General features: G+C 35.3%; 2 protein-coding genes across 3 annotated transcripts; one reads left to right on the top strand and one right to left on the bottom strand.

The window, feature by feature from the left end:
* The first annotated feature begins 9,817 nt into the window (after positions 1-9,817).
* On the top strand, positions 9,818-11,387 carry LOC113068176 (dexamethasone-induced Ras-related protein 1-like). Of its 2 annotated transcripts, none has more exons than XM_026240832.1 (2): positions 9,818-10,295; positions 10,454-10,872. In XM_026240832.1, exons 1-2 carry the CDS (start codon positions 10,025-10,027, stop codon positions 10,636-10,638), a joined length of 456 nt encoding a protein of 151 aa, XP_026096617.1. In that variant the 5' UTR covers positions 9,818-10,024; the 3' UTR covers positions 10,639-10,872. The 2 variants fall into 2 exon arrangements, with proteins under 2 accessions (XP_026096617.1, XP_026096616.1); XM_026240831.1 differs by having other exon boundaries at positions 9,967-10,295; positions 10,380-11,387.
* A 1,861-nt stretch (positions 11,388-13,248) lies between these two features.
* On the bottom strand, positions 13,249-13,942 carry med9 (mediator complex subunit 9). The gene is made up of 2 exons (XM_026240830.1): positions 13,826-13,942; positions 13,249-13,687 (listed from the first exon to the last, which is right to left on the bottom strand). The coding sequence occupies exons 1-2, from the start codon at positions 13,900-13,902 to the stop codon at positions 13,468-13,470; spliced, it is 297 nt and encodes a 98-aa protein (XP_026096615.1). The 5' UTR covers positions 13,903-13,942; the 3' UTR covers positions 13,249-13,467.
* Between the last annotated feature and the right edge of the window lie 2,380 nt (positions 13,943-16,322).

The raw sequence follows: 16,322 nt of genomic DNA, 5'->3' as shown, positions 1-16,322 counted from the left end.
CTTTCAGTACAGGCGCTCAAGACATAATTCAGATCTTAAGCATGTGAAGTTGTGGAGGATGGCGTGTAATGATCAAGGACTCACGCTGAGCTCCAGAACAGTCTCTGTGCTGCTAATGTTCAAATCAGATTCACAATCAAGTCAGGAGTGCCAGCGCTTTTAAAAGTCAGACTTAAAGGATGTGAAAGAAGCTTTGATGAGAAGAGATTGCTTTAAAGTGCAGATTGGCAGAGTAAAAGCAGCTGACGTGTGACACTGTGCGTCACCGATATTTCTTGCAGCAGTTTTCTCTGTTGGACATTTGGAAAAGGGTTTATCTGTGTGTTTAACTATGATTCTTAATCACCTTCTTGGTTAAAGATTCTTATTTTTTTGTTCACTCAATTTCTGATCACTTTAAAAAAATAAATAATATTTTTATTCACCAAGAATGCATTAAAATTTATGAAACGTGCCAGTAAAGACATTTATAATGTTACAAAAGTTTTTTTTTATTTCTATTAAATGCTGTTCTTTAGGTTTTTTTATTCATCTGTGATTCCTGAAAAATAAAATGCATCAACGCTTTCAAAAAAGAAATATTGTGCGGCACAACTGTGTTCAACACTGATAATAATCAGAAATGTTTCTTGAGCAGTAAATCATCATATTATTCTGATTTCTGAAGATCATGTGACACTGAAGACTGGAGGAATTATGCATATATTTATGTATTTATTCATCATTTTTATGTCAGTTTAAGATTTAATTATTTTAATCTATCAGGGTGAACTTACAAGAAAAAAAATATTGTTTTATTGGCAACATCCTAAAATAACTTTATAAAATATATATTTTTTAAGTATTATGTTTTACTTCAGTTAACCTTTTTTATACTGTTTTTATAAATAAATTGTTGTGCGTTCGTTAACTATAATAACTATATTAATTCATAAGATCGCTACATTTTCTTTAAACAAATTAATTATGACTTTCTGAGCATAATAGATTTCTTTAAAAACAAGCATTAAAAGATCTTGCACACCCCAAAGTTTGGTTTGTAGATCTTACACACCCCATATTAATTAATTAAAAATGTAATTAAATTCTGATGATTAAAGATTGGACTAAATCCCTAAAAGGTTGTGGGGTTTAAACCCTGCATCAGCTTTTTTGCTTTGGTTATTCATAGATTCATAATTACACTGATTCTTATCTCTTGTACTGAATATGTGATGGTATTCTAGTTAATTGGCTAATGACCATAATGTCTAGATAATTATGTCTAAAATGGCTTGCATCTTTTCCGGTTCTTCTTAAAAACACCTTTCTGTCCGGTGTTTGTCTGGTTCTGTCACATTATGACTGCACTGACGTACCAATGGTTTCCAATTATGATTTTTATCAAAAGGTGTTTTCATGAACAGAAGGGAGGAGAATTCAACAATATGAGCAGTAATTGACTGTATTTACTGCTCAACAATAGTAGAAACACGTCAAGGGAGAGACAGACACACAAATACACTTTAAGTAGCAGGTCATTATATTACATATTCAGATACAGCCACTGCTTTTATAACCTTGTGTGCATGAATCATTGTTGGAGACTTTTATTTGGATTGGTATATTTACATGCGTGTGTGTGTGAGTGTGTGTGCGCGTGCGTGTTTGTGCGTGTGTGTGTGTGTTAAGATACTTCCTCAGAACTTGTTTGTATTTCAAGTTTTCTAAAATGTTATGCTTGAATATTGAAAGAGACGTTATTTAATTAAATATGCACTAATATGCATGCATTTCCAGTAGAGAGATCTGAACATTATATATATATACTGGATTGTAGACTTTCAAGCCTCAGCATGTTCGGTCAGGCCACACCTGCTCCACCACGATACACTTAACACTGGCGTACCACAGGGCTCTGTGCTGAGCCCATTCCTTTAGTCTCTTTACACCCACGACTGCAAGCCTGTGCATGGATCCAACTCCATCATTAAGTTTGCAGATGACACCACGGTGATTGGACAACGATGAGACTGCCTACAGGGAGGAGGTACAGCACCTGGCCACATGGTGCATTGAAAATAACCTGCTCCTTAACACCAGTAAGACAAAGGAGCTCATTGTAGACTTCAAGAAGAAGAAAGGAAGCACATTAACGGGATGGTTGCTGAATGTGTCTTTAGCTTCAAGTTCCTGGGAACCACCATCTCGGAGGACCTGTCCTGGGCCACTAACACCTCCAGCCTGGTCAAGAAGGCTCACCATAGCCTCTTCTTTCTCAGGACACTGAAGAAGAACCGGCTGTCTTCATCCATCCTGGTGAACTTTTACCGGTGTGCGATCGAGAGCATCCTGACCAGTTGTATCACAGTCTGGTACGGGAACTGTTCAGTGGCTGACTGTAAAGCACTGCAGAGGGTGGTGAAAACTGCCCAGCGCATCACAGGGACACCACTTCCTGCAATTGAGGACATCCAGAGGAAACGCTGTCTGACTGATTTATTTATTTATTTACAACAAGTAAAAAACAGTAAACTTGTTATTACTTGCACTACTGTCTGTTCATCCAGGAACACTGAATAATCCATTTGCACACTGAAATATTTTCTATGCACTTTACTGTCCATTGCAATAGTGTAATTATGTTCATATGTTCATAAATTCTGCCTATAGTGTACATACACTTTACATAATCAATCTGTATAGTATGTTCATAGTACACCGATCTGTATATCATGATGATAGTATTTAAAATCTGTAAATTATGACCATAGTACTTATCTGTATAGTTATTGTACATATTATAGACCTTGTATAATCTGTACTTATTGCTTACTGGGTCGTCATGTGACACACAGGAGCAACAACAGCATATTGGCTAATTATTATTATTATTTTCATTCTTATTAGAAACATTCCTAGATGCATGAATTATATCATGAAATATCTCGATTCTCACCTTCATAGATTATGTTAGATAATATGCGATGGTCAAAGTAGCATAATAATGTAATCTATTAACCTTACATTAAAACCTGTCTGTTTACTTAAGTAACAGATATGGGTGTCATACCATAACATATTTGTAATATGACTGACTTTATATTAAACGTGAATTTAACATTGAAAGTTCATGTGATATAAAAACGTTGTAAGTTAGGCTAATAATCTTTCATTGTACAGAAAGAGAGCAAATAACATTTGCATTATCAAAGAGTCTAGAGTTCAATCACTCTCAGAAACTCCAGTGAAAAAAAACACTGTGAAATCAATATCTTATTTGTAGATTCGTACACACATCTGTACTTTGTTGTAACTGAACGAATCATTCAAACTGATTCACGAATCAATTCACTGGTTTGATCAAGCCTTTAAACAGAAATGACTCAAAAGAATGAATCATTCGTGAGTGAGCATCGCTCATTGCCCAGAGAAAAGTAGACGGCGCGTTTGGAATAAACTGAAGCATTTATAACTTTTAGTTCATTAAAGCTGCAGTAGGTAACTTTTGTTTACATATTTGTTAAACCTGTCATTATGTCCTGACAGTAGAATATGAGACAGATAATCTGTGAAAGAATCAAGCTCCTCTGGCTCCTCCCAGTGGTCCTATTGCCATTTGCAGAAACTCCATCGCTCCCGGTAAAAATCAACCAATCAGAGCTGCGGTCCGTAATTTTGTTTGTGTTCAAAATGTAGAAAAATGTATATAATAAGCGAGTACACCATGAATCCATTTTCCAAACCGTGTTTTTAGCTTGTCCTGAATCACTAGGGTGCACCTATAATAAGTGTTTATATACGGACTATTTTAGATTGCTTCGGGGATACCGCGGCGGAGTAACCCAGTACCTTTGTGATTCTTCATAGACATAAACAGAGAGAAGTAGTTCCGGCTACGATGTTCTTCCGCAAGACGCAAGCAGTTCTGTTTATTAACTGCTAGAGCGTCAAAAGTTCCCTACCGCAGCTTTAAGATAAAGTAACGAGAGTATCGTCGCCCACAGTAACGAAGTAAAAGTACAGATTTCCCTCCAAAAAATTAGTAAAAGTACCCATCTTTAAATATACTCAAAAGTATTAATTACCCCAAAAAATTACTCAAGTAAATGTAACTAGTTACTACCCACCTCTGCAATGAATTATGCATAATTACATGCAAGTAACCCTAATCCTAACCCTAAATATACAGTAAGTACAATATTACTCAGTACTTATATGTATAATTACACTGTAACAAGGAGACCTTAAAATATAATGTAACCTAAAGTTTGATTGTACAAAGTTAAAACTGTTCTATTGAAATAAAACGGAATTTTGTGTTCATGTTCCCTTTTACTTCTGAGACACAGGCGACTGTGAGTAAAGGTCAGGCGCTCGATGACTCTTGAAAGGTTAAGCAGAAAGCCTGCCAACTTTCCTCCGTAGAGACAGGAATAACTATGGGACTCAAACTTACACATACACTGGTGACCGAGACGAGACGAGACGGTCAGAACTGAACTTTATTAGCACTGAAACAAAAACAACAGCAGCTTATTAGAGTGAGCGATAATGACAGCACAGAAACACCGCTTCAAACCAGAAAGAAGTGCTGTACTGTGACTGGTCTTACGACTTTAAGATTTTATTTATTTTATTTTATTTTATTTTATTTTATTTTATTTTATTTTATTTTATTTTATTTTATTTTATTTTATTTTTATTTTTATTTTTATTTTATTTTTATTTTTATTTTTTTAATTAATTGTTTATTTTATTTTATCTGGTTTTGGAGTTAAATTTTGTTTATTGTTAAGGTATTATCTATCACTTTTTAATTAAATTTTATTTATGTAATTTGTATTTTGCTTTTAAATAATGTATGTAATTTTGAATATGTATATTTTTATTTATTTTATCTTTTAGCCCATTTAATATCCTTTTTTTATTATTATTTAATTTATTTTATTTGTAAGTAATATTACTATCAATTTAAAATTTTAATGTTACATTTAAATTTGTTAGTAGACCTTTCTACATCACATTTGATTTAATTTTATTATTTTATTTTCATTTTTATTTCCTTTGTTTGTTTGTTTTTTAAATAATGTGTTAAATTTTGACATTTTAAGTTGATGATTGCAGTTATATTTAAACTAATATGTCCCAAATTTTATTTGCTCATATGTTTTCTTAATATTTTCTGAAGATTACGCACCTCATTTGGCTGACCATCAGTTGTGTCATCAGTGACTAAGACCCTCTTTTCTGCCCTATTTGTCTCCCGCGGGTGCCAGGCACAGGCTGCTCTTCAGATTATCCATCTGTGTAAGTGCTCACCGTCTCATGTTTGCAGATCGTTCACGGAGTAGATCTAGCCAGCGCTGCAAGCACAAATAAAGATGGACTCGTTTTCAGATTCTGATCCATGCTGACACTGAAAGCTCTTGGATGGTAAACTGTGGATGGAGATGATTCCAGATTCACTGTAACATTTACTGTCAGTGAAAGTCTTATTGATCTGAATAATATACTGACAATATAAAGACAGATAAAGAGCACAGCGGCATTCATGAAAGCTTTAAGGCCGACTGTGAATGCAATCTTCAAAAGTAGCAATCCAATATCCATCTTTTTCTAAAGTGTAGTTGTCTCTTTAATTGCATCACCTATCATAAACATAAAGGAAGCAATTGTTTTCATTTCCTCGACTGATTCCTAATGCTCGATCAGGCTGGATCCAGCTGTTTTAGGGTCCTTTTGATTCATGTGCATGTTGTCCTTCCAGAGGTAAAATAAATGAACACATCCTGTTCTTTCACTATGTACATATTCATCTTCCTTTATCTTTCCATCTCTAATGGTGCAGATCCTAATAAAAACACCACTCTTAATCTAACATCTCATATAGACATTGAGCTTTACTCGTGCAACACGTGAGGAATTAATTTCTGGTCAAATTATTCTTCCATACAAGGTTGCATCAAAAGCATCAGTATACATTTATATCAATATCGTGAATGAGGTATGGTTTTTCTATGCTTATGTTATTTATAAAAAGTGCATCTGCTGTTGTCTCTCACATGTTAGTTTAGAGCTGTTTAAACGCTGTTTGATCTGTGTATATTACACATGCAGACGTTACACAATACCAGCTCAAGACCAGACAACAAAGCAATCAATCCATGTGCCAATAATTCGTTTAATTAACTATAAAATGGAAAAAAATAGATCCCTATCTAACCATAATATATCCATTTGCATGCAATTATATGTTCTGCTGTGATTATGGGGTTTTCTGCCAGAGCCACTTTGTGTTTGCGAGAAATGCATCCAGTTTTCAGTTTTATCTTTTTTTTAATTTATGCCATAATCATTTTTCTCTTCCTGTGTTGCAGTCCTGTTTAGTAAATGTGCCGATTATATTTGACCTTTGAGGCGTCCTCATCACAGAAGAGAGTTTCCTGTGCTGCTCACAGCTAAACAATCAGATTTAACCCGAGCTGTGAAAGGGTTAAAATAACCAGACACTGCCCATTAAAACACTCTAAACCACGGTCTATATATTGCATTGTCTTCACATAAAACCAGTGCAGATTAAAATGAATCGGTCAAAAACAAAAACTCAATTTCCTAACTGGAATATCATTATTAGCAAAATCTTCACTCGCATGCAAATACTGGCAATGAAAACTGCTAACAAATATATTCACTTCAAAATACATTACAGTTCAGATTTATATCATGCTTTAGTTTGTTAGTCAACACATGAAAATAACTATTTTAAGCAGGAAAAAAAAACAGTTAAAACATGATTATTTAAAAAATGTAATGTCAGACTTTTTTTTCCCTTTAATATTATATTATCTACAAATACAGTTTATATATATATATTATTATTATATAAACTAAATTATTGTTCGTTCTTAGCTCATGTGAACTAAAGTATGAGCATTATTGTAAGGTACAGGTATCTACCAATTGTCCTTGCAGAAACAATGAACTGCTTTTCTTTAGACAGTTTTATAGAAGTTAAGGTCCGTTACATTGCATCCTTTTCTCTGCAACTTTCTTGCACTCGTTGTTTTTCCTTTCCTTCATCTCTCTCTCTATCTTTACACACCTCACCCATGTCCTCTAATGAACTCCTGTGGATTCAATTACACTGGCAGCTGACATACATGCATGCATACCTAAATACACAAACAAACAAGCCTCTCGGGGTCATTATAAATGTCAGGGCTGAAGGTTTGATTATGCAGGACTGAGGGAATACACAAGTTTAATTGCAAGACTCATATACTCATATCACGAGTTCACACTTACACATGATCAGACAGAGTTGGCCTGAACTCAATTACAATGTGTTTGTTAAGAACATTTGACACACTTGACACATTTAAGTGTATTACACCAATGAGTATGGAGAATGATTTTAATATAACAATACTGTGATATAGAAATAATGTGCATTACGTTTAAGCACAGTTATGATTTTGGGTTCACATCAAAGATGAAGTGTGTTAGACTTATCTTACTTGTTATTCTCTGTGCGTTACTGAACTGATTTGGATGACATAAGGGCGAGTAAATGATTGAACTTCTCATTTTTGAGTGAATGATACCTTTAAGAGTGGTTCAGATAATGGCCTGACTCTCAAAAAAAGCTCACGCAATCTACAGAAAAATCGTTTGCATGAATATAAAAGACAGCATACCCTAAACCCTCTGTGTTTGAGTGAAAAATAAAATGAGAAATGCTTGTGATGCCAGTGAAAAGGAGTGTGCTTTTGGACATGACATCATTTGTATGTCGAGTTGAAGTAGAAATACAAGTTCTTTCTGGTTGTAAAGGTCATTATCTCTCAGATGTATGTTGGTTTGTGAGTGTTTCTGTGTTAGTTCTTGACTTTCTCTCTCATTTATGGACCTGCTTGTGTGTGCCATACATCGGCTTTCATCCATTCGTTGAAACAGATCTGTTGCAGATGTTTAAGGTCATGTCTCTCTCCTGTAATGAGCTGAAACTGTGTGCATCTCCAAACCAGGTTCTGTGTGACTCCTGTTTCAAAGAAAATTTCATTATGATCACCTCATTTTCTGGCTCTGCTCTGGAGAAAACTCAACAAACTCATTTCACGCTGACATTTGTTTTGCAACTTTCATCTTTGAGGCGGCATCGCTTGTCTTATAATGCATTGCTTTATAAACATGGCATGAATAAAGAATACAAAATCATTTAATGCATGAATATTTAGATTAGGAAATGCATAAGTGGCTCATGTATATATATATTTTTACACATCTTCTGAAACATACATACAACAAACATACATCAACACTGCCTAACATTACTGAATTAAAAGTCGACCCAGAAAGTTGAAGTGATCTCTGTTTATGAATTCCGAACCAGATTTACTCAGCTTGTGATAATTATTTTTTTTATGAAACTAACCCCAAAAATGCATGAAGCTAGAATAAAACTGATTTATTTATTTGTTTGTTTGTTTAAAGGCATTGATATTTTCTTGCGTTTGGCATAGTGCATGTTCAGATATTCATAAACTATTCTGGGGGCCGTGAAAGTTTTGTGAAAATGATCAAAATTGCTGGCAACTTTTTTTTACAAAACGCTGGTGGGAAAGAGTTAAATATTACTAGTTTCAAATGGAACATTCCCTTGAACAGTGAGAGAACATTCAGAAGTAACGCTCATACCTCTTTAGTGTGTGTGTGTGTGTGTGTGTGTGTGTGTGAACTACTTTCCCACTGATTCAGCGTCTTCCTTGGAAACAGCCCACATCTCCATTAGTACTGAGCCATTAGTCTGTGCAATATACCAAAATACTTCAAAGAGACTACTGATGCACTACTGAGAAAGGAGTGCTTTCTATATGATTATTGACCTAAATGTGTTTTTCTTTTCACCATATTGTTTGTTATGTTCATTTGCTCAGCCAATGCCTTATTTTTTCCCACTACTTTCACTTTACTTATATAATCAAGTTCTGATATCGTTTGGCTAATATGAGGAGCTATAATGCGGTCAAAATCTGGATCTTACAATAATCAACGCCTCAGAATGTCTGTCAGCCAATCAGCATCACGCATTCTAGAGCGCGGCTCAGATGAACGCTAGCGCCGCTGCGCGGTCACGCGCTTCTGCATCAGAAAGACTGCAGCCTGCAAAAGAAAGCATGGACTCCAGCAGAAACACTGACTTGTGTGTGTTTATTTACTTGCTCCTCAGACGTCCAGGAGCTGATAAACACTTACGTCTCATGTTGCAGACGACGCGTCCCAAGAATAATCATTAACAACCCAGTGAACATCATTAAGGCATTCATTTAGTTAATGTTAAGACACAAAGTTGGATTTAATGTTACACAGCTAGAACTGTGATTTTGCAATTCTTTCAGTACATTATAGGCCTTATGTTAATAAATAACATATTTAAGAGATTGATTTATGTATTGATAAATAACAGGTGCAATAATAAAATAATGCAATGAAATAAAATAAAATAAAATAAAAACCCATGATGTAGTTCATCAAAATGGGCTTTTCCTGTACTGTGGTCATTAATAACACAAAGAGCACAGTGTTGTTTAAACACTAAATTAGAGTATAAGTAAAGCACTCCAATGTATAGGTAGATAACGGAGCAGTTCTGTGAACTCATCAATTATTAGGCGGTTTTTACTCATAAATAATAGAAACCATTTTAACAATATTTTACAGTATAAGCCTTAACATTTCAGATTCAAACTTTCCAGAATGCCATTGTTTAAAAAAAACAAAACAATGTACAGTAAGGAGTTTGATACACGACGTGAAAGTACTTTTCCTCTCAGTACATTTCCTGGTATTAGCTGCACCCGAATGCACGGACCTCGTGCGCGCTCATCCTCGCGCAATGGTCGGTCGCTCACACCTGTTGCGCCATCCCGCGGTGACGCGCTCGGGGGGAGGAGCGCACGCGCGTTTAAAAAGCCGCTCGCGGAGCTTGAGAGAGCCATAGCGAACTGATCTCCACTAGTCACCACTCACACGAGACAGAAACATGATTAAGAAAATGAATCCCTCGGAGAACGAGTATGACATCCCGGCGAAGAACTGCTACAGGATGGTCATTCTCGGATCCACCAAAGTCGGCAAGACTGCGATAGTGTCGCGCTTCCTGAACGCGCGCTTCGAGGAGCAGTACACGCCGACCATAGAGGACTTCCACAGGAAACTCTACAGCATTAAAGGAGATGTATACCAGCTGGACATTCTGGATACTTCAGGGAACCATCCGTTCCCAGCTATGAGGAGACTATCTATTCTCACAGGTAAATGTTAGATTGGAAACAGGTGTAACTTTGATTTGACATTAGACTCGATTTCTAATCTCTCTCTTTATTTTTTGGCAACAGGTGATGTTTTCATCCTGGTGTTCAGTCTGGACAACCGCGAGTCGTTCTGTGAGGTCCAGCGGCTCAAGCAGCAGATCTACGAGACCAAGTCCTGCCTCAAAAACAAGACCAAAGAGAACGTGGACGTGCCCCTGGTCATCTGCGGGAACAAGGGCGACCGCGAGTTCTACCGCGAGGTCCAGCGCGAGGAGATCGAGCAGCTGATCGCCGGGGACGAGCAGTGCGCGTACTTCGAGATCTCCGCCAAGAAGAACACTAACGTGGACCAGATGTTCCAGAGACTTTTTGCTCTCGCCAAACTGCCCAACGAGATGAGCCCGGACCTCCACCGCAAGGTGTCCGTGCAGTACTGCGACATCCTGCACAAGAAGTCCCTGAGAAACAAGAAGGTCAAGGACGGCGACGCGTACGGCATCATTGCGCCCTTTGCGCGCCGCCCGAGCGTGCACAGTGACTTGATGTACATCAAAGAGAAGGCGATAGGAGGCGGACAGTCAAAGGACAAAGAGAGATGCACTATCAGCTAAACCCGAGCCGCCTCCAGCGCTGCTGCGGTCATTACTACGGGATGCAGCCGTGTCGCTGCAGTCTCTCGGAGGGAGTTGTGCCGGTTGCGCGGACTCCGAATGGATCGCGTTCGCACCGGCGGTAGAAGTCATCGGCTTGAGCGCTCGCCTCGCGACGTCAAAGCGCATGTTATGCTCGCGAGATCTCCTGTACAGAATAGCGACTCTGTTCTGTTCAGCCCGAGCGCTCTGTGATGTGGCTTATCGACTCCATGCTTCAAATGTGCTTTGTGGAACATTTGCCTTTTTGAGTAACGGAGGGAGAACGAGGGGAGTTGAGTTGCAATGTCAGCTGTTTACATTTTTTTTTTTTTTTTTTGTATCACAAAGAAATCAACGTTTTATTGCAATTTTTTATTGTCAATGAATGTATATTTATTCTTCTATGTCGTTGTTGGATTTTACACGTGGAAAACTGAAATAAAATACTTTCTCAATAATATGCACGTTTCCTCAGTTATTTTTCAGCAGCGCGCGCCGAATTACAAGACACGTTTAAGACACAAGTGAAATTCAACATAGTCCATATGCATGCTTTGAATCTGCAGAATAATATGAAAATAATTTTTAGGATGTCTTAACTTGTGTTTTGTAGCCTATATGCACACACTTGACGCCTCCTTGATCTATTATGGCATGGAATGAGGCGTGAGCAAATATCTTCATATTATCTGAAACTCTATTGAGTATATATGTTATAGATAGATATAACCTTTAAAACTCAACAATAATCTGAAAATCCTTCTAGGATGCTCAAACTATTCTCACGTATGCGCTTGACGCAAAGAAAACGACTCTAAATTGATTTGTGTAAAAAAAAAAAAATAATAATAATAATAAAAAAATAAAAAAACGGCATCTCTGAGCACATTCAAAAAATAAAACTTGTAAATACACTTCGTCAAGTAAAAATATTCAGATCATATCCATTAAAGCTGCAGAATAATTTGAAAATACCCTCTAGGATCCTCAAACTACTGTCTTTTTTTGTGTACACACATTAACTCATTTATTAATTGCAGCTTGGAACTAGGAACCAAATATCTCTCTGAACACATTAAAAACATGGTTTCATATGAAGTTCATTCTGAGTCTAAATATTTCAGATGTATGTTTGAATATGAAACTGCCTTCTAGGAAGCTCAAACATGAGTCATATGTTGTGGACACACTCGATACCAAGAAAACATGACTTGTAATTGACTAATCTAGTTTGGGTTGGAATGAGGCTCCAGAATGGTCTATTAAAAAAAAAGGAGGGGGGGGGGGGGGGGGGGGGGTTAAATATGTTTTTTATAAACTATAAACCATATTTTGAGTATACATATTACATGTACACTACCAGTCAAAAGTTTTTAAACAGTACGATTTTAAATGTTTTTTTATTGAATCCAAAATACAACAAAATCGGTAATATTGTGAAATATTTGTACTATTTAAAAAAAGTGCTTTCTATTTGAATATATTGTAAAGTGTAATTTATTTCTGTGGTGTTCAGCTGTATTTTCAGCATCATTACTCCAGACTTTAGTAATAATAATAATAATAATATACTGATATGCTGCTCAAGAAGCATTTTTTTATAAATTATATTATATTATATATAATGTAATATAATATTATATATTATAAAATATTTCTATTTCAGAAAAACGCTGTTCTTCTGAACTTTCTATTCATCAAAGAATCCTGAAAAATTCTGATGATAATCAGAAATGTTTCTCGAGCAGTAAATCATCATATTTTCATGATTTCTGAAGATCATGTGACACTGAAGACTGGAGGAATGATGCTGAAAATACAGCGGAGCATCACAGAAATAAATTACACTTTACAATATATTCAAATAGAAAGCACTTTTTTTAAATAGTACAAATATTTCACAATATTACTGCTTTTGTTGTATTTTGGATCAAATAAATGCAGGCTTGGTGAGCAAAACGGTCACCTGTATAAAAATAAAAAACATTATTCAAAAACTGACTGGTAGTGTATATCTTTTAAACCTGCAGAATAATATAAAAATACCTTCTAGGATTCTCAGATTATTGTGCATCACACTTGATGTCAAGCAAAAAGTTATGGAAATTAACTATGCTTGGAACCAAGCCTCAGCAGAACATTAAAAATGACTGCTAATGCTTTAATATATCTGAAAGCTTGCAGATAACCACATCAACGAATAAAAATACGTCAGATATAAGATTTAAACCTGCGCAGTCACCTGAAAATGCCTTATGGGACGCTTAATAGTTGTCAAACTTGCTTATTGTCTTGATTAATACCCTAGTATTGTTCCAGGCTTGAGAAGTAAGAAAAGAAGTTATTTAATTTAATGCACAAACTAGGACACGTGTAAAGCATACAGAATCCACTTCAAGCATACATAATCCAACCAACACTACAGAGAAATGATGAAAAGTAGAGCTCATATGAGTGTGTGGTCAGTGAGCGGTGGGTTCAGCTCGGACAGGGTGTCTCTGCAGGGGGTCTCAGCAGGGTGTGTCTCTCTGCACGGGGTCTCAGGAGGGCTTGGGGATGTCGAACATGCACAGACTCTTGTATTTGTGCAGCAGCTGGTTCTTGGTGCGGACCTGTTCTCGGAGCGCGCGCAGTCTGCTCTCCTGAAGCGCGGGACTCAGCTCGATCCCCGGCGTGCCTGAGATCTGCTCCCGGGCCTCCTGGAGCCTCGTCTTCAGCTTGTTCAGCTCCTGGAGGACGTCTGGACTGTCTTTGTCCATGCTGTGTGGAGACACGACGAGTTTAGACAATCACGCGGCTGTTGTTTAGGTAACACGCGCTGACTCGTGACAGAACACGGCGAAATACGTCTGTATTCCGTGCCTTGCAACATAAAAGTAAAGAATAAACACTTCTTACCATTTTATTATGTCGTGTATAATAGGTAAAAAGGAATAATCTTCAGCCTCGTCTGCCACCGGTTCAGCAGCCGCCATGTTTACATAGAGGGTTTTTTACGTCATCAGCGCGCGTCCGCGTTTCTCCGTAAACAACGTCATGAGACCTTTTATTTATTTATTTAGTTTTAAAGTCACATTTGACATTGTAAAACAGACTGGTAAAGTTTTAGAGTATAAACAAAGAAAACATAAAAAATATAAAAATAATATATTAAATAACGAAAATAAAAATTTGTTTTACATTTTCGTTTTGACTGGAGTAAAAAATCATGTGACTGGGAGATATCGCCTAAACCTTGAATCTCTATTTACAGGTGACCAAGTAATCTGATTTAAAGTCCGATATATTTTAACTGGTTTCTTTTTAATTTGCACAGGGAATCAGCTAAACTTTTTTAATTCAAAAATGCAATTGCATCTTGTTTAGAAGCTGTAACTTTAGACTTTAGTGAATAAAGTATAAATAAAATAAATATATAAATGTATGCATTTAGCCGAAAAGCGACTTACATTGCATTCAGTCTAACAATTTTTCCTAACATGTGGTATATATCTATATATATATATATATATATATATATATATATATATATATATATATATATATATATATATATATATTGCACATTTAACAATTTAATCATTTTTTCCATCATATTTAATATCTAAAAAAGTAAATGTATTATTATATATTATATTTAGATATAAACAAATATTTATATATTAGATTTATATAATATTATGTAATATTTTATTTCGATGGGATGTATAAAATATTTTTCTTATTTTATATATATATCTGTCTAGAAAATTATCTATCCATTTATCTGTCTATATATTATATTATATTATATTATATTATAGCGTATTACGTATATTATATATTATATTATAGCCTATTATATTATATTATATTATAGTCTATTATATTATATTATTATTTAATTAAAATAAAACAGTACAGTACTGCAGAACAAAAAATGTAATGTCATGGAAACTTAATATTTTCCAAAGTATATTTTACAAATTTATAATATAATTTTTAGAAACTGTATAAACTGGGATTTTATTCATGATATTTAGGGGTTTGTGGTATCTCACAGATTGATAAGCCCCTGTTCTAAGTCAGTGATGTACATGCTGTACGTTTAGCAGTAATAATAAAATCTCATCCTTAACAATGCTGCTCTAATATCTAGTTTATTCTTTCCATTATTGACCTGGAACTCAGTGCTGAGATGTTCAGAGTCAGCTGACTATAAGTAGAAGCAAACATTCATCGAAGGAAGCAAACAAACATTACACAGCCTCCATTGTGTGTCCACTGATCTAGAAAGAAACAATTCCCACTCATTATTTGATCATAAGAATATACATATTGGCTGTTTTATGTCTTGGTCATCTGCTGAAGTTGAGATGCGTCCAACATAACAAAAGATCTTCGCAAACTTTCCAGGAAACCTCATAACTATTGCATGCATTGATGAATGTGAATGTTGCCCTCTGTTAACCCATGATCACACACTTTTATTCTGAATATCTTCAGTCACACTCACTATTGATCAAAGAGAGATATTTGCTTTCGGATTCCTGTGATATTGATTTTCATAATCGTTGTCCAAGATATGAATGCTATGAAAAGGTTAATTGTACTCAACGTTGTGTCTCCAAGTTTGGGCTGCTCTAGGATAAAAATAATAATAATAATTATATAAAAATGTATTAAATATTATAAAAATAATCAATATTTTGTCTTTACTATACATATATAAATCTATATATTTGACCACTTTATAATTTTATAATTGTCCTTTTTGGTGGATTTTCCTTCTCTTCAACGCAGCGTGTAATGCTTGGACAAACAGACATACAATAAACTATTGTTTTGTTAGAAACTAAAAGAAGGATTTAAATTCTGTTTGCAGGATTTGTTTATTATCTTGCTCTTATTTTATCATGCTCGACTAATAAAAGATGACAAACATGTTTTCTTCACTTCATTACGTAAGTTAGACAAGTCTGTTTTGCTCTATAAAGCAGATATTTATTCTATTCAGTCATGCTGTTTATAGCAAACTAACTGCATTTGAGGTCAAATGAAACACACATTTCAGTTATAGATTACGGTAAACATTGATTTCTAAAATTAGAGTTTAGTTTCAGTCGTCCGAGTGTTTGCATCACACAGAAAGCCTAGTTGTAAAGGAATTACAAGTGATTGTTATTGTTGTTTAATTGCTAAACTAGGAATTCCAGGTATATATACTTTTAGTAATAATAAAAATATGTTTTATATAGCACTGTATAAGGTGCTTAATTCTCAAGGTGCTTCACAACAAAACAAAATTAAACCAGTTACCAAGTATAATTCAATAGTTAATGCCTTTCCAATTATAATCATCATGAAACAACTGTTCCCAAAACTAGTCTTTAGAATAAGGTTAATATTATGTGTT

The sequence above is a fragment of the Carassius auratus genome, linkage group LG37M, assembly GCF_003368295.1.
Source record: "Carassius auratus strain Wakin linkage group LG37M, ASM336829v1, whole genome shotgun sequence".
NCBI classification, from domain to species: domain Eukaryota; kingdom Metazoa; phylum Chordata; class Actinopteri; order Cypriniformes; family Cyprinidae; genus Carassius; species Carassius auratus.
The sequence above is the reverse complement of the archived record's forward strand: the minus strand, read 5'-3'. Positions and strand labels throughout refer to the sequence as shown.

Bases quoted from the DNA above. Each gene is read 5' to 3' on its own strand.
- LOC113068176 (XM_026240831.1), top strand. From the start codon at position 10,025: ATGATTAAGAAAATGAATCCCTCGGAGAACGAGTATGACATCCCGGCG. The intron at 10,296-10,379 runs GTAAATGTTAGA...TTTTGGCAACAG, and splicing joins GAGACTATCTATTCTCACAG to GTGATGTTTTCATCCTGGTG.
- med9 (XM_026240830.1), bottom strand. From the start codon at position 13,902: ATGGCGGCTGCTGAACCGGTGGCAGACGAGGCTGAAGATTATTCCTTT. The intron at 13,688-13,825 runs GTAAGAAGTGTT...GTCTCCACACAG, and splicing joins ATACACGACATAATAAAATG to CATGGACAAAGACAGTCCAG.